At 41.9% G+C, this 25,161-nt stretch overlaps 1 protein-coding gene across 1 annotated transcript in view; it reads left to right on the top strand.

The window, feature by feature from the left end:
• Positions 1 to 17,929, top strand: part of PCYT1B (phosphate cytidylyltransferase 1B, choline) — a 75,765-nt gene extending 57,836 nt beyond the window's left edge. Inside the window, exons 7-8 of the mRNA XM_063084296.1 lie at positions 615 to 803; positions 17,717 to 17,929. Coding sequence (XP_062940366.1) covers positions 615 to 803; positions 17,717 to 17,929 — 402 coding nt within the window. The remainder of the gene's footprint in view (positions 1 to 614; positions 804 to 17,716) is intronic.
• The last annotated feature ends 7,232 nt before the right edge of the window (positions 17,930 to 25,161 follow it).

Raw genomic sequence — 25,161 nt, 5'->3', positions numbered from 1 at the left:
CCAGAGAAGCTGTCAGAACAAAAGCTTTCTTCGTCACAAAGGAAATTAATGCAGTTCACAGCTAGCCGCCAAAAAATAAAAAAATAAATGCAGTTCAATTCGCATAGTGGAAAATATTATTACCATGAAAAGTTTAGTATAACACATGGGTTTTAAGGTCCGGTCAATAACCCACTTATTTCAAGCAATATTAATTATAACAATGTCCCTGTGAAACAGAGAACTCAGGTAGCCTCTGAGTGGCCATTCTGTGCACAATTTATGTTTTTGTCTAAGTCCCAGTATAATAGAATGGGTTATTTGCCCAATAGCTACCCATAATAAAAAGAGAAACTATACATTTTTTCATTCTTATCATAGACGTTTAAAAGAAAGAAAACATTAAAACCACTTTTACTGCCATTTACATATCCAAATAGATTACTGACAAATGGCTTTTCTTACAATAAATGTGCCTTCCCATCAATCTAGCCTTTGGGAAATGGCAACATCCTGACTTTTCAGGTTAGGAACAAATACAAGTGGAAATAAAATGTGGCCATTAGTGTGAATGATTGATCTCTCTCATGCCCTCTTAGATAAATCCGTTTCTTTCTCCCATAAATTTTGATCAGGAGAAGAAGTATCGTTTCCAGAACCAGGTAGACAAGATGAAGGAAAAGGTCAAGAACGTGGAGGAAAGATCAAAGGAATTTGTGAACAGAGTGGAAGAAAAGAGCCATGATCTAATTCAAAAGTGGGAAGAGAAGTCGAGGGAATTCATCGGCAACTTTCTAGAACTATTTGGACCTGATGGAGCATGGGTATGTAATTATTTCACTTGGTCCCACAATGACAGGCATTTTCAGTTTATCCTCCTTTTCATGGAGCCACTCAAGGATGTCCCTTATCTCAGTCCACTATGTGGCCTCTGCTTTGGGCATCAGCCTGAATGACTTTGAGTCCATGTCACTTCCTTATTGAATTTCTGCCTTAGCCCTCAATATGGTACCCAGTAGCCCCCGAAGCCAGGTCGGGTCTCTGTTTCTGTTTCTTGTGCAAAGCTTGGAAGTCATCCAGTGCTCATAAATGCCTCTTATTGAAGGGGCTGGTTCCATAGTTTATCCCAGTAGCCCAGTTGGAGATGATGCAAAGCTTGGGGATAAGGTTGAAGTGAGTCAGTGGCAGCACAGAGCTTGTGTTGCAAGACAAGGCCAATGGGCTCTTGAATCAACCAATGGCACTTATGTTTTGGGGAGAAGAATGGAAAAGAAACGTAGCTGCTTTGGTCAGCTTTTGTTGTCAGAAATCCTCTTCTTTCACTGGTTGGAAGAGAGAGAAGAGGTAGAATTTTGCTCTGCATCTGTGTGTGTCATGCCCGATTTTCTCCTGTTTTTCCGTGGCATGCAGGTGTTGGAATTAAGGCACAAAAGTCTTTAGGGATGAAGCCATGATCTGTATTTTAAAACTGAGAGAGAAAATGTAGAGGGTCTCCTTGCCTAAATTCTACAGACAACTCTGAATGATAATTATGGAAAGAAAATTCTGGAAACCACCTTGTACCATTGGTATTTCTATTGTGCTTGCTCTTCCTGAGTAAATCACCAGTATTGTTAGCAGACTTGATGAGGGTTCTATGAGAGAGATACTTTTAAAACTAACTTTCCTTTTAAAACAAAAAGAAATGATTCCACTTGATTTCCCTGATTTTAAGTAGCCTAGATTTCCTATTATGATATGTCTCTAACAAAATCCACTTCGGCTTATTTTATTGATGGGTTGTCACTGCTGCCTCTGCTTGTTGGAGCTCGTTCATTATAGGATTATCTAAAAGTAAAACACTCGATTAGTAATAGAAAGAGAACAACATTTGGGAAGTTGAAAAGATGCTTTGCTTAAAGCCTAGCAGCCTCTCAGTGGTTGGAGAGGTGGGCGTTATAAGCTAACCATGTCCTGTCAGCTGTCTGAGAGGGGTAGAAGATTTGCGAGGGCTGCTTGATCCCTCAATGACTTCTAGAAAGAGCTGACAAGTGTGGAGGAGCCAGGGGCTGGGCTCCTTTTAATTTTCCCCCAGCCTGCTAAAATTTTCAGCTCAGACAATTTAATTCATGGAACATTTACTGATGTTCCCGGCTATACGTGGCACTGTGGAAGAACACAAAGAGAGACAAAGTGCAGACCCTGTTCTCTAATTTCTGTAACATAAAGTGTGAAGGTTCCCATTTAATCCAGAATGTATTTTAATAGTTCATATTTTTGCAACTAATTTTCAGGCTCTGAAGAAACAGCTAGTGGTTTTTAATGAAACTATAGAGGTATTCATTTGCTTACAGGGAGTCAGAAATGTGTCTCTGATAAGAAGCCCTAGTATTGTAACTCAAGCAGGTGGATGTTTTCTCCACCTGGAGTGAGCAAAGGCAGGGAAAAGATATAATTTCATAGAAACTTTATAGACCCTAGTCGTTTTAGGCTCCTGGTGAAGGCGAAATAGTAGCTGGAATGGTTCTTGGGGAGTCTGGTGACAGCAAGGTGAGGTGATTTTTAAGAAATGAAACCCAGCTTAGAGACTGGAGGTTTTTCTTTTAAAACTTGCTATTAGTGTCAAAACTGTTATTAACATTAATTTACCATATCAGCCAGACTTAGACATTACTTTTTTTCTGTTGACATTAAAAGTACAGGAATAGTTACAAGGATGTTAAACGCCAAGATAAGTAATTTGCTTTTCATGAATATGCTATTATTATAATAATTCTTTATTTGTGGATTCGGGACTGGAACTCATTTCTTAAAATAGAGGATCTGCATTACCCGCAAATACAGTACTGATACAAATAACCCAAACTTGGAAAGGTGTAAAATAGAAGAATTTAAGGTTCAAAATTTGGTACAACAGGATTGGTATGCAGCATACTATGTAGTTTATAGTGGGTACTCTGTATTTCTGGATTAAATAGATATATGAATGAATGGATGTGTGAAGGAGACCTATTCGCGAAACCTTCCAGCATCTGATATGGTGAAGCCTAAATCCTATGAGTGTGTGCATACATATGCATATACTATACATGTACACGTACACGTACACACAAACACATATATATCTTTAGCCTTTTATTGCTTATGGTGGCAGATACAGGTTGAATACGACTTGGTGTTTGGTAGATCAAATTCAGTAGGGAGACTTGGTTTGGTTGGCCCTCAGCAATGTTTTAAAATTTCTTTTACGGAGGGCATGAACTCTCTAGATTGCCATGGCCACACCATTTTTCCACTGTTCCTCTCCTCCTCTCCCAGCCCAACTCACACACTTATACTGCCCACCTGGCCCCAGGGAATGTTTGAACTTGCTCCTTGTGGTATATAGTCTTTAAGTCTTCCCAAATGACCTCATGTTTGATATCAATGTCCATGATATAAAATCCACACCTTCTATCTCTGAGTAGAAAGAAGTGATGATGATCACGATGGTGATGATGTTATTGGCTAGAAGTTGTGCAGCAGGTTGAACTCTTTCTGACGTCCACTCACATCTATTCTACCCATTTTAACCACACAAGAAGGTATATTGTAGCCATTTCAGAGGTAAGGAAATGAAGGCATAGAAAAATTATGAAACTTCCCCATGGTCTCACAGGAGTTTGGAGGCTGGGATGGAGCCTGGGACCCAGCTCTGTATTCTTCACAATAGGAATATCCACAGGATGCAGTCGTTTTGCTTCACTTACCTTTGGTCAGGGTGTAGCATTGTGGAGAAACTGAGGTCTACCAAAACCCCTGTAAGGCCTTGTGACAAAGCCAGTTGTCAGAATGGCACCTGAGGCCAGGTCATCTTGATTCAGGACAGGCACTGTCAGCTGGCTCCAGGCTTCCTAAACAAGCAGAAAGTGTGGTATCCATGGGTGTATAAATTTTCCATTGATATGTAACAAATTACCCCTAAACTTAGTGACTTTAAACAACAAACCCCCTGTATGGGCTAGCTGACAAAAAACAAAACAAAAACAAAAAACAACAACAAATAAACAACACTTAATATCTCAAACAGTTTCTGAAAGTCAACAATTGGGAAGCAGCTCAGCTCGGTGGCTCTGGCTCAGGGTCTCTCATGAAGTTGCAGTCAAGACGTCAGCTAGGGCTGCAGTCATCTGGGGCTTCCGTGCCCACTCATGTGGTCGTTGACCAGGTATCTCATTTCCTCAGCACCCGGTCATTTCCACAGTGCTGCCTGAGAGTCCCCAGGACATGACAGTTGGCTTCCCCCAGAGTGAGTGACAGAGAGAGAAATAGTGACCAAGACAAAAGCTACAGTCTTTTATAATCTAATATCAGAAGTGACATACCATCACTTCTGCCATATTCTGTCGGTCACACAGACCAATCCCAGTACATTTTGGGAGGACACTACATCAGGATGTGAATAGTAGGAGGTGGTGCCATCAGGGGCCATCTTGGAGGCTGCCTACCCCAATGACTTTTGAGAATTTGAAGCAAGCAGTCTACTTCTCAAATGCTATAGTAGGTGATCTGTTCCTACTTATTCAGGAACAAGATCTGATGGATGGATTATCCGAGCCCAAGTTGTTACTTTTCAAATCTCATTACTCCACTTATTTAACTACTTTTGCTTGATTCTTCTAACTAGTCCTGACTCATACTCAGAAGGTAGCTGTAACCCAGCCAAGCTGCGAAGGGAAGACTTCTCAGCAGAGGCTTGGTATTGCCTTTCTTCAGATGGAAGACTGTCTCAAGGAAGGGCTTATAAAAGAGCTTAATTTTGAAGCTTTGTTGCCAGGTTGGAAGTGATGCTGTTCATCTTCAAAACAGCTTGCAGAATTGAGGGTCAAGAAGCCTGTGTCGGGATGCTGGCTCAGTGTTCCGGGTTTGGTTTGGGGGTAGGGCCTTCCTAGTGAAACTTTTTGTTTGAAGTATATGAATTCCCAGAGCAGACACATTCTATTTAAATATTAACACCCCGACCACAGATGCTGGTTTTTAAAAATATTATGTATCCTTTTAAATGATTTGTCACTGTATTCCTCCATTGCCTCCGAAAACAGAGAATCATTTCCTGTTTAAAGTGGGTCTATTTTATTTTACCATATGAACATAGACCCTTTCTTTGAGCACCAGGAGAGAATGACCTTAAGTCAGGTGCAAGTTTTTAGTTCATCTTAGACCAGTGAACTCCCTTTGCCCCAATCCAGTCTGATAGATCCCTATGCCACCCAAACAGGCATTTGCCATCTGATGTACAAGACTACTACCCCTTTAAAAAACCTGTGTGTCTATTTTTTGGAAAGAACAAATTTACAAGATGTGAAGTCCACTGCTAATTTTTAAAATCGTGGCAAATATATGCATAACATAAAATTTGCTCTTTTAACCATTTCAAGTGTTCAGTTCAGTACCATTAAGTGCATTCATATTGTTGTGCAACCATCACCACCATCCATCTCCAGGACTTTTTCATCATCCCAAATGGAAACTCTGTACCCATTAAACAATAACTCTTTATTCCTCCTCCCCCCAGCCCCTGACAAACATAGTTCTACTTTCTATGTCTTGGAATTTGACTACTCTAAGTACATCATATAAGTGGAATCATACAGTATTTGTCCTTTTGCGTCTGGCTTATTTCACCTAGCGTAATGTCTTCAAGGTTCATCTATGTCGTGGCACGCATCAGAATTTCCTTCCTTTTAGAAAAACTACAGTGGTGCGTTGGACTTGCAGAGGGAGAGAACATACCTTAGGAAACAAACTGGAGTTGGGGAGAAAGGGGGAGAGGGAGGGAGGTTGGGGATAATTGGGTGGGGGACATGGGGTACAAATGTGGTAATTGGCATGCTGCCAGTTTGAATCAGGCCTTCACATTTTGGGCACAAGGGGTGACAATCAGCTTTGTATCTCATGAATATTCATAACCAATCTAAATAAATAAATAAATAGATAGATAGATAAGTAAATAAAATTTAAAAAAGAAAGTACGATACACGTAATGAACCTTGGACTGGAATTCTAGAGAACTAAAGTATAGATCCATTTTGTCTTTTAAATTGCTGTTGCATGACTATTTTCCTGGGCCAGAGGGCATTTAAAAAATAAAAAGTGTGGACCAAGTGGGAAAAAAAAAAAGAATTTCCTTCCCTTTTCAGGCTAATATTCCGATCTATGTATGTATCATCTTGTTTATCCATTCATCTGTTGATGAACTTTAGGTTGTTGCCACCTTTTGGCAATTGTGAATAATGCTCAAGTCCCTGCTTTCATTTCTTTTGGGTATATTCCCAGAAGTCAAATTGTTGGATCATATGGCAATTCTGTTTAATTTTTTGAGGAACTGCCATACTATTTCCCGCAGTGGCTGCACCATTTTATATTCCCACCAGTGATGCACAAGAATTCCAATTTCTCCACATCCTCAACAGCACTTGTTTTCTGGTGTTTTTTGTTTGTTTGTTTTAATAATAGACATCCTAATTATTTTAGGCACTGCTAATTTTTAATTTTAAGAAACTTTTCTTTTGATTTTAAGAAAACAGATATAAAATGCAGCTTGTGGACCTGAATTAAATTTTCCACTTGAGACTTTTTGACAATTGGTTGTTAAAAATTTATCTTTAAACAAATGTACAAGTACTATGTGAGTAAACAGTAAACAGGGAAAGGTCTTACTTGAAAGGGGCTATTTACAAGGGAGGTGGTCATGTGCAGGGGCTCACTTCCTAGCAAGGTGGCCTTGGGCAAGTTCCTTTGCCTCCCTGATCCTGACTCACAGCATCTGTAAATGGGAAAAGTAAATGTAGCCACCTCCCAGAGATATTGGAAGGATTAAATTGGTTCCCACTTTAAAGCCCTTAGAACAGTGCGTGGCACTGTGTCAGGGTTAGCTGTTGTTAGTGCTGTTGTTTATCCATTTGTCCAGAACTGAAGCATGGGCTCTTCTCTCTTCTTGAGTTTTGTTTTGCCTACCAGAGGTCCAAACCAGATTTTTTATTTCTATGATTTTTTAAAATTTCTTCTTGGGGCCAAGCCTGTGGCGCCCTCAGGAGAGTGCAGCGCTGGGAGTGCAGCGACGCTTCCGCTGCGGGTTCGGATCCTATATGGGAATGGCCGGTGCACTCACTGGCTGAGTGCTGGTCATGAAAAAGACATAAAATTTCTTCTTGGCAGATATGCAGGAGTATATCTGAAATACTGAAACCTTTAAAGGCATTTGTCAAGACATTTACTGCCTCGCTACATTTTAAGTATTTCTTAAAGGGAAAACTTTGTAGGGGGGAAATAGAAAATGACTTTCATATGGACAAGACTATAAATGGGATTATTTTCTTGGGGGACAACTTTATAAATGGAAACCTCTTAATAGAGTAGAAGACTGAATTTAAATACCTTTCCTCTTTGAAAATACCATGCCATGGTCTTTGTTATTCGTTATACTTCTAAAGTGCTTTTCTTCCCAGGAAGCTCATTACAAACTGTCTCCTGACCAGATTTAATTTAGCTCCTTTGCAGGGGAACCACCCTTCAAAATACACCAGAAACAGATCAGAGAGCCTGCAAATCAAGCCCAGGGTTGTTTGCATGGATTCGCATTTTATGAAGTGCGACACCATTGTTTATCATTAAGGATTCAAATTCTTTCATCCCCTTAGGCAGAATATTCTCAGTTATGAGCTTGATTCAAACTAGAGTAGACAAGTTGTAGATTTCTTAGAAAGTGGGCTTCTAATGGAAATCCTGACAATCCATTAATAGCAGGAGGGCTAATGGCTGCCACTAAAAATATACTTAAAAATTACAGTAATAAAAACACATATTTTAAAGTGCCTTCTAGAAGTTCAAGGATTTTTTTTTTTTAATGTTGCTGTTAATAATAGGTCACCCGATCCTTTTGGCATTTGATTTTGTCTCATAAATGGGCTTAATCTAAGTAATGCTGTTGTACTGCACTTTTTTTTCTTTTTTCTGTTTGATTTTGAGGAGAGTTGGATGTCTTTGGGCAGAATTAACAGTGCCCTTAACGGAAGGTAAATAATTGATGTGCTCGTAGACATATGGTATTTTAAATCTGGAAAGGATGTTAGCGATCAGCAAGTCATTTCTTACATTTGCTAGAGGAAACGTGGGGCTCTAAAATGTAATGGGCTAGAGTTTAGAAAAGGCAAACGAGTGCTGGGGGGAATCAATAACATGCCTGAGGCATTACTCTTTTCTCACCTATTTTCTCATTATTGAAACACCTGCCCTTCCACCTGATCGCCATGCCAGGGTTACCTGAGTTCTTTCTCCCTATCATAATACTTTTTTTATGATGATAAAAGTAATACACAGTCATCCCCTGGTATCTGTGGGGGATTGGTTCCAGGACCCCCGTGGGTACCAAACTGTTGTTGCTCAAGTCCCTGATATAAAATGGTGTAGTATTTGCATATAACCTATGCACAATATACATTAAATCATCTATATACTTTAAATATACTATAACTATATACTTTATACCATATACTTTAAAAAATTATATGCTTTATACTATATAGTTTAAATCATCTCTAGATTACTCACAATACCTAAAACAATGGTCACACCTCGCTTCACTTGTGTGGATTCAACATAGTACTTGGTATGTGGCAAGTTTTGCTTTTTGAAACTTTGTGAAAACTTTTTTTCTGAATTTTTTGATCTGTAGTTGGTTGAATCCACAGACGCAGAACCCATTGATATGGAGGGCTGACTGTATATTCATTACAGAACTATTATAATGTAAAGAAAAGACTAAAAGGAGACTAAAAATCACTTGTGGTCTCATCATACAGAGCAGTCATTGTTAATATTTTGCAGTATCGCTCCAATCTTTTTTCCATTTACATGTATATACGTTACTTCTCCAAAATTGAGATCATGCAGAATATACTGTTCTCAAATCATTTTGACTTGGCAACCGCTATGAGCATTTTCTCACATTATTAAATATTCTTTAAGAACTGATTTTCATCAGCTGTTCAGTACATCATCTTGGAGTTGTACAGGATTTCTCTAACCTATTTAGGGAGTTTGCAGTTTTGTCTGTTATGGCACTGCAGTGAATATCCATATACAAATAAATATTTGCTTATATCTCTGATTATTTCCTCAAGAAGTTTTTGCATCTACTGGCAAACTACCCTTGAAAGATGTTATCCTCCCACCAGCAGTAACATGAATGTGGTCCTTTTCCTGAGTCCTCACCAGGACTAGCCATTACAAATTAAAAACCAAAACCAAAACAAAAAACACCCAAAACTTTAGCAATCTGATGTATTAAAAGGCATCTCATTTCAATCATTTACATTTGTTTGATTACTAGTGATGCTGAACACTTTTTATAGTCCGTTTATAAATGTCTTTTGTGAATTGCCCATTTTTCTGTAAAGGTTTTTACCTTTTTCCTTTTGGTTTATAAGCTCTGTTTATATACCAAGATCTGTAATTTATAATTAAATGTTGCAAAAATTTTCCCCAATTTTTTAATTTGCCTTTTATCTTATTTTGTGTTATTTTTATTGCTTATACATGTTCATGGCATGCAAAGCTGATCGTCACCACTCGTGCCCCAGATGTGATGGTCAGATCCATACTGGCAGCATGTCCATGACCACAAATTGCAATTATTCCCCATGCCTCCCACCCAATTATCCCCAACCTCCCTCCCCATTCCCCTTCCCCTACTCCACTTTGTATCCCTAGGTACGTTCTCTCCCTCTGCAAGTCCAACACACCACTGTGGTCTTTCTTTCCTTCCTTCTTTCTCTCTGAGCTCCCACTTATGAGTGAGGACATGTGGTATTTTTCCCTCTGTGCCTGGCTTATTTCACCCAACATAAGTTTCTCTAAGCTCATCCATGTTGTGTCAAATGGCAGAATTTCATTCTTTTTTATGGCAGAGTAGTGTTCCATGGTGTATACATACCACAGTTTCCTTATCCAGTCATCTGTTGATGGACATTCAGGTTGGTTCCATATCTTGGCTGTTGTAAATAGAGCTGTGATGAACATGGGAGTGTAGGTATCCCTTTGACATGATGATTTCCATTTCTTCGGGTATATACCCAGAACTGGGATTGCTGGATCGTATGGAAGATCTATCTGTAATTGTTTGAGAAACCTCCATACTGTTTTCCATAGTGGTTGTACTAATTTACAGTCCCACCGACAATGTAGGAGTGTTCCCTTCTCTCCACACCCTCCCTGGCATTTGTTATTCTCCGTCTTTTTGATTTTAGCCAGTCTAACTGGGGTGAGGTGATATCTCAATGTGGTTTTAATTTGCATTTCCCTGATGATTAGTGATGTTGAGCATTTTTTAAAGTGCCTGTTGGCCATTTCTGTGTCTTCCTTAGAAAAATGTCTATTCAACTTCTTTGCCCATTTTTTAATTGGGTTATATTTTTACTGCGTAATTGCTTGAGTTCCTTGTATATTTTTGATATTAATCCCTTGTCAGATGTTTAGCTTGCAAATATTTTCTCCCATTCTGTAGGTTGTCATTTCACTGTGTTGATTGTTTCCTTTGCTGTGCAGATGCTTTTTAGTTTGATACAATCCCATTTATTTATTTTTTCTTTTGTTGCTTGTGCTTTTGGACTCTTGTTCATAAAGTCTGTGCTTAGTCCTAGTTCCTGAAGTGTTTCCCCTATATTTTCCCTTAGTAGTTTTACAGTTTCAGGTCTTATACTTAAGTCTTTAATCCATTTTGAGTTGATTTTGGTATGTGGTGAGAGGTGCAGATCTAGTTTCATTCTTCCGCATATGGATGTCCAATTTTCCCAGAACCACTTATTGAAGAGGCAGTCTTTCCCCCAATGTATGTTTTTGTTCCCTTTGTCAAATATCAATTGGCTGGAAGTCTGTGGGTTGGTTTCTGGGTTCTCTATTCTGTTCTACTGGTCCAACTATCTATTTTTATGCCAGTACCTTGCTGTTTTGGTTACTATAGCTTCATAGTATAATTTGAAGTCAGGTAGTGTTATGCCTCCTGCTTTATTTATTTATTTTTGGCTCAGGATTGCTTTGACTATTAGGGGTCTTTTGTTGTTCCATATGAATGCTAGGATTATTTTTTTCTATTTCTGTGAAGAATGTCATTTGTATTTTGATGGGATTGCACTGAATCTGTAGATTGCTTTGGGTAGTATAGACATTTTCACAATGTTAATTCTTCTAATCCAAGAGCATGGAAAGTCTTTCCATCTTTTTGTGTCTCTTTATTTTCTTTCAGCAGTGATTTGTAATTCTCATTGTAGAGATCTTTCACCTCCTTGGCTAAATTTATTCCTAGGTATTTTATTTTTTTGGTGGCTATTGTAAAATGGCTTACTTTCTTGATTTCTCTTTCTGTTAGCTCATTATTGGAGAATATAAATGCAACTGATTTTTGGGCATTGATTTTGTATCCTGCAACATTACTGAAGTTATTAACCAGCTCTAAGAGTTCTTTGATAGTCTTTAGGTTTTTCTATATATAGGATCATGTCATCTGCAAATAGGGACAGTTTGATTTCATCTTTTCCAATCTGGATGCCCTTTATTTCTTTCTCTTGCCTGATTGCTCTGTCTAGTATATCCAGTCCTGTGTTAAATAGGAGCATTGAGAGTGGGCATATTTGTCTTTTTCCTGTTATTAAAGGAAAAGTTTTTCCCCATTCAGGGTGATATTGGCAGTGGGCTTGTTATAGATGGCTTTTATTGTGTTGAGATACTTTCCTTCTATACCTAATTCGCTGAGAGTCTTTATCATGATGGGATGTTGAATTTTGCTGAATGCTTTTTCTGCATCTATTAAGATAATCATATGGTTTTTGTTCTTGATTTTGTTGATGTGCTGTATCACATTTATTGACTCATGTATGTTGAACCATTCTTGCATCTCTGGGATGAATCCCACTTGATCATGATGTATAATCTTTTCGTTGCTGTATTCTGATTGCTAGTATTTTATTGAGGATTTTTGTGCCTATGTTCATCAGAGATATTGGTCTGTCGTTTTCTTTTTTTGTTGTATGTTTGGTTTTGGTATCAAGGTGATGCTGGCCTCATAGAATGAGTTTGGGAGAGTGGCCTCTGTTTCAATTTTTTGGAATAATTTGAAGAAAATTGGTACTAATTCCTCTTTAAAGGTTTGGTAGAATTCAGCAGTAAAGCCATCCAATCCTGGGCTTTTCTTTGTTGGGAGATTGCTGATTACTGCTTCAATCTCTTTGCTTGTTATTGGTCTATTCAGGTTTTCTGTTTCCTCTTGGTTCAGTCTTGGTAGTTTGTATGTGACCAGAAATTTTTCCATTTCCTCCAGGTTTTCGAATTTGTTGACTATCCTCCAATAGTCTCTAAGGATTTTTTGTGTTTCTGTGGAATCAGTTGTAATGTCTCCTTTTTTATTTATGAGTTTTGTAATTTGTGTCTTCTCTTCTTTTTTTGTTGTTAACCTAGCTAGTGGTTTGTTTATTATGTTTATCTTCTTAAAAAAACAACTTTTGTCTCATTGATCTTTTGTATTGTTTTCTGGGTCTCTATATGATTTAGTTCTGCTCTAATCTTAATGATTTCTTTCCATCTACTTACTTTGGGATTGGATTGTTCTTGTGGTTCTAGTTCTTTTAGGTGTAGTGTTAGGATGTTTACTTGAAATCTTTCTATTTTTGCGTGTAAGCATTTATTGCTATAAACTTCCCTCTTAGTACTACTTTTGCAGTATCCCACAGGTTTTGATATGATGTGTCTTTATTTTCATTGTTTCGTAGGAATTTTTTGATTCCTGTTTAATTTCTTCTTGGACCCATAGGTCATTCAGGAATCCATTGTTTAATTTCCATGTATTTGTATAGAGCCCTGAGTTTCACTTGTTATTAATTTCTAGTTTTAATCCATTTTGGTCTGAAAAGATAGTTGAAATGATTGATTTTTTTTAAAGTTATTGAGACTTGATTTGTGAAGTAACATGTGTTCTATCTTGGAGAATGTTCTGTGTGCTGATAAGAAGAATGCGTATTCTGTAGTTGTTGGATGAAATGTTCTGTAAACATCTGCCAGGTCCAATTCATCTAAAGTTTAGTTTAAATCCTGTGATTCTCTGTTGATTTTGTTGCCTAGATGATCTGTCCAATGATGAGAGGGGGGTGTTCAGGTCCCTCACTGTTATCATGTTGGGGTCTATCTCTTTCTTTAGGTCTTATAGTGTTTGCTTTACATATCTGGGTGCTCCAGTGTTGGGTGCATATATATTTATGATTGTTATGTCTTCTTGCTGGGTTGATTCCTTTATCAATACATAGTGGCCTTCTTTGTCTCTTTTTACAGTTTTTGGTTTAACATCTATTTTATGTGATATAAGAATAGCTACTCCTGCTCATTTTTGGTTTACATTTGCATGGTATATCTTTTCCCATCCCTTCACTATTAGTCTGTGTTCATCATTATCAGTGAGATGAGTCTCTTGAAGACAGCATACAGTTGGGTCTTGCTTTTTGATCCAATCCGTCAGTCTGTGTCTTTTGAGTGGGGAGTTTAATGCTTTTACATTTAGGGTTGTTATTGAGAGGTATTATCTTATTCCTGATATTTAGGTTTTCATTTAGATGTTTTGAGTATCATTTATTCCTTTATTTTCCTTTAATTATTGGTCTTCACTGTTTGTGGGGATTTTTTGAGGTGGTAAAATTTAGTTTCTTTTGTCTTTCTCATTTGCATTTGTGTTTTACTAGTGGGTTTTATTCTTACTTGTGTATTCGTAGTAGTGATTATTGTTTTTTGGATTCCAGATGCAGGACTCCCTTAAGAATTTCTTGCAGAACTGGTTATGTGGTGATGAACTCCCATGGTTTTTATCTGGGAAATACACTATTTCTCCCTCATTTCTGAAGGATAGCCTTGATGGGTATAGTATTCTTGCCTGGCAGCTTTTTTCTTTTAGTATTTTGAATAGTCATCCCATTTTCTTCTCACCTGTAGAGTTTCAGTTGAGAAGTCTGCTGTTAGTGTAATGGAGGCTCCCTTATAAGTGATTTGATGCTTTTCTCTTGCTATTTTTAGGATTCTCTCTTTGTCTCTGAGCTTTGCAAATTTGACTATAATGTATCTTGGAGAGGATCTTTTTGGATTGAATCTGTTTGGGGATCTGAGCTTCCTGGATCTGAAGGTCTGTGTCTCTCGCTATACCTGGGAAGTTTTCCATTATTATTTCATTAAAGAGATTTTTAATGCCTTTACATTTCTCCTCCCCTTCAGAAACACCCATGATTTGGATGTTTGTGCACTTAAGGTTGTCTGCTAGCTATCTTAGACATTCTTCATTTTTTAAAATTATTTTTTCCTTTTTTTTTTTTTGTCTGCCTGGGTTATTTCATAAAGACTATCTCTGAGTTTGGAAATTCTTTCTTCTGCTTGTTCTAAACTGTTGCTTAAGCTCTTGGTTATGTTTTTTATTTCATTGAATTCATCTTTCAGTTCCAGTTCTGCTACATTGTTTTTTAAGGTATTAATCTCTTTGTAAATTTCATCCTTCATATGCTGGATACTTTTTTCTCATTTCACTGTGTTGTCTTACAGAGTCCTCTCTTATCTCATTGAGTTTCCTTAAGACAGTTACTTTTCCGTCATTTCAAGGGTTTCCTGTTCTATAGGGTCTGGTACTTGAGAGTTACTGAATTCCTTTGGCAGTGTCATATTTTCTGATTTTTTCATATTTCTAGTATCTCTACATTGATTTCTGGTCATCTGGGAGATCAGTTGCTTCTTCTATTACTTTGGAGTGGACTTCGAGGAGAAAGACTTCTCCTTTTTCCAGGCTCCTCCAGTGACTCTCCTTGTGTCGGTGAAGTCAAATATGTGGCGGGCCACCTGCACAGTGGTCTTTGGATGTTACTGAGGCTGTGAGCCATCCTTGCAACAGTGTAGCTATGGTGGTAGCTATTGTGGACCACCTCTGTGGAAGCTGTGTGAAGCCTCTTGGCAGCAGCCTCATGGTATGGGGTCCTGGCCTGTTCAGCTGCCTGTCTGAGTGCCTCCCCCATTGGTGGCAGCACGGCTTGGGGTCCTGCCTTCTGTGCAGGCAGGGTGGGGGTCTGGGTGGGTGGCTGACCTGTTCTGCTTCCTTTTTGAGGTACAGAAGTTTAAATTTCTATGTTATCAAACATCAATCTTTTCCTTTATGGTTTCTTTCTTTGCTTTTATGCTCACACCCAAAGATATTTCTTTTTTTTTTATTGAATCATAATTGATTATACATATTTTGGGGATTCAGTGTTGACATCTGTGGATCAAATCAATATTACTAGTATGCATATTGTTACAAATTGTACTTATTCTTTATGCCCCTTGTCCAATCTCTCCCCATCCCCCCTCCCTCCCCCTCCCACCACTGATAACCCTAGATTTCTTCTCTCCTTCTGAAAGAGTAATGGTTACTCTGTTGATTTGTTGCGTAGATGATCTGTCCAATGCTGAAAGGTGAGTTCAGGTCCCCCAATGTTATCATAGAGCAGCTGCTTCTTCTGTCACTCTGGAATGGGCTTTGTGGAGAGAGACATCCTCTTCTTTTCTTTGGTCTGTGCTGGTGACTCTCCTTGTATCAGTGCACTCCAGTGGCTGGCGGACCATCTGCATGGTGGTTGTGATGTCTCACACCCAAAGATATTTCTAAAACACAAATCTAATCATACCCCTCCCTTGATTAAAATCTTCCCGCAGCTCTTGGGAAGGAATTCCAGCCTCCTTCTGGTGCTCCAAGCCCAGGTTATTGTCACCACATAGGTACTTGGGGTTCTAGTTACATCAAGTAACTTGTACTTGGTACTTGGTGCCCTCTGCTTGGGAAGCCAGTCCTCCCCATCTCTACCCCTCTTCCAGTGCATTATCAAAGACTCAGATCAGACACAATCACCTTCTTTATACCTCTTCTTCCTCTTCCTCCTGTGCAGCACTTGGTACCCAGAAGGTTTCTGTAATGGTTTATAAAATGTATAGCCCAAATAACAAGCAAAGTTTAAAATCACTAATAGGAGAATTGGCTCTCAGGGCCAGTTTAGAATAAAAAAATTGGACTGAGCTGCTGGGGGCTCAGCTATGAGCAATCGAAAGACCTCAGGCAGCATGAGAAAGGCATTCAGAAGGTGGTAGAAGGGAGCGGCAGGCACAGGGCAGGAGGCCAGGGAGGCTGGCAGGGGTTCAGGGCCAAGACTAGGACTGGGTTTCCCATAGGGCTGAAGGACAGCCTCTAGGAAGGGCTCAGTTCTGAAAGCACCGGCTAATAGTCACCTGAGGTTTCTAACTGGAAAACCAGTTTTACCACCTAAACCTCCTCCTGCCCCACAGTCTTCCCCACACCAGCAAATGGCATACCACTTTCTCGTTCCACAGGCCAGAAACTGGAGTCACTTCGTTCCTTTTCCTCCCACATCCCACATCCCATCTGTCAGCGAGTCCTGTTGGATCTACCTTTAAAATGTAGCGAGGCCACATATTGTAGGAGTCCATTTCGATGACATCCTGGAAAAGGCAACACTGTAGGGACAGAAAACAGATCTGTTGCCAGAGGCCGGGGGAGGGGTAACTCCAAAGGGTTACGAGGGAATTTGGGGGCTGATGCACTCGTCTATGCCTTGATTGTTCTGGCGGTCACACAACCGTATGAGTTTGTCAAAAGTCACAGGATTGTATACAAAAAAGGGTGAGTTTATTATACCTTAATGCAAATATGGGGAAACATATATTGGGAATCTGACCATTTCTCACCATCATCGTGGCCATCACCCTGGGCTGGGCTCCATCATGACCTTGGATTCTTAGCGATGGGCTCTTAACTGCTCTCCCTGTTCCTGCCCTCACTTCACTACAGTCTGTCCTTTGAAAACAAAAAGCAGATTTTTGTTACTCCTTTGCTCAGTGCTCTACAGAGGGACAGTCCCCTCTTATTTCTCTGGCTTGATCTCTCCCAGTGCTCCCCACTCTTCGCTCACCACCACCACGACAGCCTCCCTCTGCCCCTTGAACATGCCCTGTGGTTCTCCTCAGAGTAAAAGACAGAGTTCTCAGCTTCTGCCCACCCAGCAGTCCCCCTGCAGTCACTGTGGCCTACTTGCTCTTCCTTGGCCTCGTGCAGTGTGTGCTCCAGGTTCTCTGTCTGGAATGAGCTGCCCCTGATTCCCGTTCATGTGGTCCCTCCCTCGTCTCTACAGGTCTTTGTTCACAGAGCATTTTCTCAGTGAGGCCTTCCCTGAGCACCCCATTTGCAAGTGCAGCCCACTGCCCCCACCCTACTTGCTATCCTCTTTCATCTTATTTCTGTCACAGACCACAGTTCCATCTGACATACCACATACTTGGTTTACTGTATGATTCCTCCTCATATCCAGGAGGACAGGAATTTTTGTTTGATTTTCTGCTACCCTTCCAGTTCTTAGGGCATTACTATTTGCCTGGCAAATAAGAGCTACTCAGTAATTTTGTAGATGGAAGAAAAGAAGGGGAGAAGGAAAGAGTCCCAAGAACCAGCAGTGATTGTAATCTTATGTATCAGCATCTCACGGCCCCCAAATTTTACTCAATTCTTTCCCATATGTTGTCGGCAACAGCAAGGAATGTAGTGCAAGTCTCAGTTTGTGGGTGCAGGGGTTTGGGGGTTGTCTCTCCTTTCTGCTTTTTTGTTTCGCTGCCACCTCAGATTGTTAAGTTAACAGATGCCTTCTCTCAAATTTCTCTTTAGAAGCAGATGTTCCAGGAGAGGAGCAGCCGGATGCTACAGGCCTTATCCCCGAAGCAGAGCCCCGTGAGCAGCCCGACCAGGAGCCGTTCCCCTTCCCGTTCCCCATCACCCACCTTCTCGTGGCTCCCCATCAAAACCTCTCCCCCCTCCTCGCCCAAAGCAGCCTCAGCCTCCATCAGCAGCCTGAGTGAGGGGGACGAGGACGAGAAGTAAAGGCTGCTGGCAGACAAGAGCCACACCACACAGGACGGGGAGAGCACGTCACAGGATGCCTGGGTGGTGTTTGAAGGGGACTAGTCACAGGAGCTGCAGCTCAGCAGGGAGACCCTGCTTGGGACCAGTTCTCCCTCACTGTCCACACAGCCCAACACTTGGGCTCCGCATGGAGGTTTCCAGCTGGACAACCTATACCAACCTTCTTAGCATCATCTGGAAGAATCACTCTACTTTAACCTTGCTAAGGAAAGAGGCAGAGTGCCCCAGGGAGACTTGCACGGAGTGGGGTGAGTCCTGCTTTGGTCCTTACACCTACTCCCAGCAAGTAAACCACCTGTGGAAGCGGCTGTTCCCTCAACCTGCTACTTCTGGCTCTGTCAGGGCCCTGCACGTTGCCTCCTACCACCGAAGCTCTGCCAGAATCAAGTTGTTTTCAAGAGAGGTCGCAAAGTGCTTCTGAAATAGTCAAGTTAAAGACAAATTCTAACCTTCTCCGTTCAGCCACTAAGACTTGATATTGCAACACATCGATTTTTTCTAGTTCCAGAAATGTGGCTCATAGACAAAGACTTGCTGAAGGTCAGCTATGAAAGGTGAACCTTATTCAAAGGATTGCTCTGTCAAGATGTGCTCCACATAAGGCCTAATGTGTTCCTGGTTGTACTTTCTCATCATTGGTTTGACTTCAATGTTTTCCAGAAATGACCTTAATCTGTGGGAACTGCAACAAAGAAAAACATCCTGTGTAAGAAAGGAGAAGCTGCTTAGCTTTGGCTCCAAGTTTAGCAGATGATAAATGTCTCCTGAAGCTTCTCCTTAAAGGATGCTATTATGGAATGGCTTTTCCCATCTCTGACCAATTAACAGTTTCATAGACCTCAAGTAACAGTTCAATGTACCAAACACATAGTGTACCAATAGGGGGTGCTACCTGCATGTACCTGTTCTGCGTATGCTCCAAATATGCCATTCCAGGCATATACCATATGCAATATGAATATATGATGGTGGCATTTTACAATATACTTCTCTCCTGCTCGCCATCCTAATACCCTGCTGAAATCCGTGGTCTAAAGAACCATCTGGTTCCCTTATGACTTGGGTACTTTGTCAAAAACTCATCCCAGATTCTCATAGAAATGTTTTGTCCCAACCAGGAAATTAGTTGGTTGTTCTCGTGGCCTTCTATAACATTCTGGGATGAAGGGAGGCTCTGAAGAGTTTTGCAGAGCACTGTGGGCTCAGTTATGATCTCAGTATCTGAAGGATCTAGCTGGTATTGTAGTCATCTCTGGCCCTAGGTTTGCTGAATGGAACTCTAAGCATTCCTGCTGAGTTGTCTGAAGTTACTGCTTCCTGATCATATATAGGAAATGAGCAGGTAGAGTCAAGGTTTGGAACCAAACTCTTGGGTATAAGTAGGTATTGCCTGGTTGTCCCTGTAAAGTCAGAGACAGACCTGGGGTCTGATGGAGCAGAGGCCCAAACCAGCAACTTGTGGGCAGAGTCCAGCATCTCTTGTGCCAGGAATGCCCTTTCTCAGAGGCCTTGGGAACCAGCCGTCTAGGCAATAAGAGGTGCAACCAGTGAAGGAAGGTGGCATGTCTTTCCCCTTTGTGTTGGGGTTGAACTACCTCCCTGCCCACCTGGAGATGAGTGGTGTGTGTTGGGAAGCAAAACTATGAGGCTAAGCTGGCCTGGAACCTCCTTGTTCCTGGCACTTTCTCCAGAACTCTGTAAAGCACTCATGAGGGACAGAGAACTGGCAGGAACCAGGCATGTGAGAAAAAAACTTCCTTTTGCTCTGCAGAGAGGCAAGGGCCCCGTTCTTCCATTGTGCCCACTTGGCCTCTGTCTTCCATCTGCATTCAGGACACACTGTGCATGTCTGCCTGCCCATTTCAGCTGGTTGACACCTGTAGCAGTGAAAGGACGAGGAGATCAGCCAGGCAAGTGAAGGTAGTGACAACAAGAGAAAAGGAGAAAAGGGGTTCCTGGAGAGAGGAAAGGAGGATAAAGAAAATCTGCTCTCTTAAACCATTTCAGCACCTCTTTGTAGATGAAACTCTCTGTTGGGGAGGGCTCTTAGGCTCTTACTCCATGCTCCGGGGCAGATAGATGCACTTTTACCTGAATCCTACTCTGGAGCAAATAATGTGGGGTTGATGTGTCAGGCCGACTAAACTTGCAGGCCTTACATGCCATACTGACAGGTGCCACTTGTGTGGCTCATCAGATAATGCCACCGTAGCTGCCAATTAGGGGAAACAACCAATGCCTGGGATATTCCAGGCATGGGCCAAAACAACCCACAAGTGGGTTCTAAGTCTCACCCTCCTAACCTCCAGCAATACCTCACCATCCTCCTAAGGCTACAAGTCTACTGAGAAGGTATGGGGAGGATTCTGCAACCCAGCTTTTGGTACTTCTTGACCATCTCTCAGTCTCTCCCAGGCCCCCCCCCGAACACCACCACCTCTCCCCTCCCAGGAGGAGACGGGGTTGCACTTTGGGCCGGCCAGTGAATTGTAATGGGGCAGATATGAAGATGGGAGAAAATGGCACTGAAGTAGGGTGGGAGTGGGAGGATAGTTATTTTCCACTCCCTTTCACGTGTGAACTCACCCGCTAACAGGTGAAGACGAAAGGGTTCCTTCTCCATACGTCCACGGTCAGCAGGTACCCACACAGGCTGTGGCGTCCCTGCGTCTCTGGCTTCCTCCTTTCAGCTCTTCTACGGTAGATGCCACATCCGCCTTATGAGGCCCCTGAAATCAAACATTCGCCCCTCCGCCAGCTAAGAAGCAAGGGTGGAATTGTAATGCCATATTCACGTTGGATGACCTGCTTCTGGCAAGCCAGCTCCTGAGTGTCAGGACCTTGCAAAGGCAAAGGAAAGCCAGCCTCAAGAGGAATAAAAGACAATCTTGGCTTTTGACTTGCTCCAGGTGGAAGAGACGCAGCCACGGGATCTCAATCTTGCTCCATGCCTTAGGCTCCTAGATACTGTGATTCTATCCCTTGAGGGAGGGATGGGAAAAACACAAATCGATTTTTCTCTCCATCTTCAGGACCTGTTTTAGCACCCAGTCATACCCCAGGGAGAGATGCGAGATGGCGTCACTGGCTCAGCTGTCACATGAGCCCGTATCTAGCAGACATGTGCCTGTTGTTCAGGCATCCGTTCAGCACTAGTCCTGGCCATCAGATTTTAAAAAAAGAAATAGCTCATGAGGCACTGCAACTTCTACTCCACTCTAGACTCCTCTCTAGTTCTGTGTTGTGTCACTGCGATGTGTTTGGGGACAAAGCCATAAGAAGAGCATACATACTTAAGACGATGCTGTACATATAAGACAAGACGACTATGTCTCGTCTGGGTTAAAGCACGACCTTATGCCCAAGCGTTTGCTCTGGTGCTGAATAATGCTAACTACTGAAATCAGCCCCCCCTTCCCCCTGCACCCCCTTCCCCCTGTTCCCAAATGGAACACGGCATTTCCAACTCATTTATAAATAAAGGGATGCAGAATTGCATTTTTGCTTGTTGTGTTTCTTGAAAGTATGCTGCCGTGTGCTCCTATTTATGAGCTCTCGCTCAACGTGGAAAATCCAGGCATTGTAGCAGCTGTCATGGTCCTCTGGCTGGCTCTGCCCAGCTATGGTCCCAGAGCTTCGGAATGATCTGGCTCTGTGCTGTGCAGAATGGGCCAAAGTCTTAGAGTTGCCAAAGGACCCACATCTGACTTAAAAGCTAGTTAGGAGCAGAAGCATCTGGAGGAGAGGTCCTGTGGGGAGCCCAGTCAGGACTCTGATTTGGAGGCTCCACCACTAACTTGTTTGGTGACCTTGGCCAAGGCACTTCACTTCTCTGGCCTCAGTGTCTACTTTTGTAAAAGGAGGGGGTTGAAAGAAATGGTTTCTGAGGTCTCCTTTGCCTGTAAAGGTCTTTGGATTTATGAGGCAGCTGCATTGTCCCCAAGCTTCTGCCAGCTACAATGTGGTCACTGAGCAACCATGAGAAAGTGGGAAGCCAGAGAGGTGGTCCTCCCGTCCCTTGGGGCCTCCACAACTGACAGCGTCTGTGACCGGTTTCATGCCTCGGCCTCCACACTTCGAGCATCAACATAAAAGGTTTGGGTTCCATCCACCCTTCCTGCCACTTGGTGGAATGCTTTTCTCTAAAGGGCACCTAAGCTTTGGGAAGTGGCCATTTCCACCATTTTTCCATCTTTAGGAAAAAGCTCCTTTGATCAGCTGGAGGCAGGCAGATGGGGTGGAGACCCTAAATCAGGATCCCAAATGTCAACAGTGAAGGCAGGTAGAGGCTTTCTGAGACTTGTGCTCAGGCCTTCCACGTGAGTTTAGGAGCTTCCATGACCTCCATCTGGAGAGGGTCAGTGCTTTGAAATGACCACAGTTCTGATCTTAGCCAGGCCTGCAGTCAGCAAGGGAGTGAATCTCAAACTGGTATGCCTGTTATTCATAGACAATATTACTTGGCTTTGCCCCACAGACCAGACGCATTCCTGACATGTTGTATTTAAAGTCACAGAGGTTTCTTCTTGACTTCCACGATAACCTCAGACATGCTCTCAAGGGAAAAACAATCAGTTCTAAGGTGTAGTAAAACATATTTAAGAACCTTGATGTTTTCCCCAAAGAGAATTAGCCTTTGTTAATAAACAGAACTCCTGGAGGAAAAAGGTACACTAGCAAGTGTTTGCACACACATCACACCACACACACAGTCCTCTTGTATTGGCGACCTCATGGGCTATTGGAGTTAAATGTTTAAGTAACTTCTCCAGGTTTTCAGCAGGACTCATTAAAAAGAGTCCCATAGCATTGAAGTATACCCAGTAACCAAATTCTTTAAAAAGCCATCAAGCAAAAACCAATAAATAACCAGTAAAATCTGACAGTATCATTAACAGCACAACTAACCCTTATGTTAGGCCCTTCTGTGCTGCCATAGCTTGCATTCTAGAAAAGACACTATATTGGCTGAATCTCAGGTGCAGTTGACCAAATGTGGGAAACTTGAAATGTTCAGAGTAAGGTTGACTTATACCATTTCCTGTAAGCAATTTCTATTCTTCTTAACTTTATAATCTTTCTTGGGTGGTGGGGAGAAGAAGTTAATCTGCAAACTTACTTGTATTAGTCCATTTCTGTTGCTTATAACAAAATACACGGAACTGGGTATTTTATAAAGAAAACGAAATTTATTTCTTACAGTTTCTGAGGCTGGGAAGTCCAAAGTCCATCTGGTGGTGGCAACAGTGACCCAGGAGTCTCACATTCAAGATGGTGGAAGCAGAGAGAGTGTGGGGAGGGAGAGAGAGAGAGAGACACTCTCTCTCGTTTTAAAGCCCTCAGAACCACACCCCTGACCACCATTTTTAATCCATTCACTAGTGCACAGTCCTACAATCTAATCACCTCTTCAAGGCTCCCCCTTTCAATTACCATAATAGGATTTCCCACCCTCTTAACAGTCACAGTCGGGGCCCAGTTTCTAATATATAAAACTTGGGGGACACAATTCAAGCTTTAGTGAGTTTTGGGGGGACATAATTCAATCCACTACATCTCTGTACTCTATTCATAAAAGCAGGATTCTGATGGAGAGATTAGATACAACTAAAATAGTTGATATGTAAACTTCCATTTATTTATTTATCTATTTTTTTATACTCATCAAGTTATTTTCTTATCACACTTTATGTCACATCTTAAATACTTTACCTTACCGACCAAAATATGTTTGGTTTTGTTTTTCTTTGGGTTTTTAGAGCATTGTGTGCTGTAGGATTTAACATTTCTTAACTGCCAAAATATCATTTGTCAAAGGCAGGTGAGGACTGGACATGCTGAATAAATACTTTTCTACTGTATCTGCTTTTTGGCTGAGTCCCCACCAATACACTAGAAGACGCTGCCTCCTCGTTACACTTGGCAGAACTTCACCAGCTACTGGAGAGTGAGAGCCAGGCACATTTTTAAATGGGTAGGTTTCGACATTCAGCATTAACAGGGCATTGCCCGCAAAGGGGTGTGGAGGTGTGTGTTAGTTCAGGTCCTCTGAGATTAAGGGTGTGAGGATTTTGTTAGGGAAAGCACCTATGTGAAGGAAAAGGTGGTGATGGGTGTGGGGGGGTGGGGGGAAGAACTGTCAGACCCTGATGCAAATCAGACTCCAAGCGAAGGAGAGAAGGAGAGGTGGTTGGGTGGAAGCGTTCTGGACTTCCAAGCAGCCTGAGGAAAGTTTGGCAAAGCCACTAGGGAGTCCTCAAGCCAAAGTCAGCTGACAAAGCAGTCACCAAGTCTCCCAGGATTGGTCTACCTCGGTATCCCTGCCGCACTCATTTCGCGGGCAGGAGCAGCCTGTGGCAAGCTCCACCTCAATGCAAACGTGGCTGTAGGCTTCAGAGTGCAGCCCTGAGCCCTGGTCAGGCCCATTTCCTGTGGCAGGCCCATTCCATGGCCTCCACAAGGTGGGAATTTTGCCTGAAAGGGGAGCTGTTGATCAGATGGCAGGAAACCCTTGGCAGCCCCCTTTCAAGGTGTAGGAAATGTCCTCAACCCAGGGTGAGGACCGTTTGCTCTATTGAGCCCTTGGAAGGAGTAACAAATTAAACCTCTTCAGTCAGTTAGTCCTCAAGATTAATTAACCATCTAGATCATTTTCTGATCCCAGGGAAGAGAAGAACAAAAAAACCTTGGCATAGGAACCAGAAGGGAGAGGTAGGGCACAATTGTCCCTACTTGGCCATTTTACCCAAGGTAGATCTTGCTCCTGATAAACCACATGTGGCCACTTCTGATTCCTGTGCCCCAGTCCTGGAAGGGGCTCAGGTTGCCGGGGACTGGCAGGTCACCTGTCCATTGTGTTCCTGGCTGCATCCCTAGTGTCTGTCACACCGCCAGCATCATAGTTATCACAGCTGTTGTCATCACCGTCATTGTCGGTGTCGTCATCATCACCATCGCTAACAGTGGCTCTGAGCTTGGCTATATGCCAGGAAACATTCTAAGTACCTTACTTGTATTAATTCACTTAACCCTTACATTAATCCCATGGGATCGATACTATGATTATCATCAAATTTCAAATGAAAAGCCTGAGGCACAGGGACATTAAGTAACTTCTTTGTTGTCAGTCAGCAGAAGGAGGTAGAAATAAACTATCGGAAGTCTGGCCTGAGCCCACACTTTTGATCACT

Source organism: Cynocephalus volans, chromosome X (genome assembly GCF_027409185.1).
Source record: "Cynocephalus volans isolate mCynVol1 chromosome X, mCynVol1.pri, whole genome shotgun sequence".
NCBI classification, from domain to species: Eukaryota; Metazoa; Chordata; class Mammalia; order Dermoptera; family Cynocephalidae; genus Cynocephalus; species Cynocephalus volans.
This window is presented reverse-complemented; position numbering and strand designations above follow the sequence as displayed.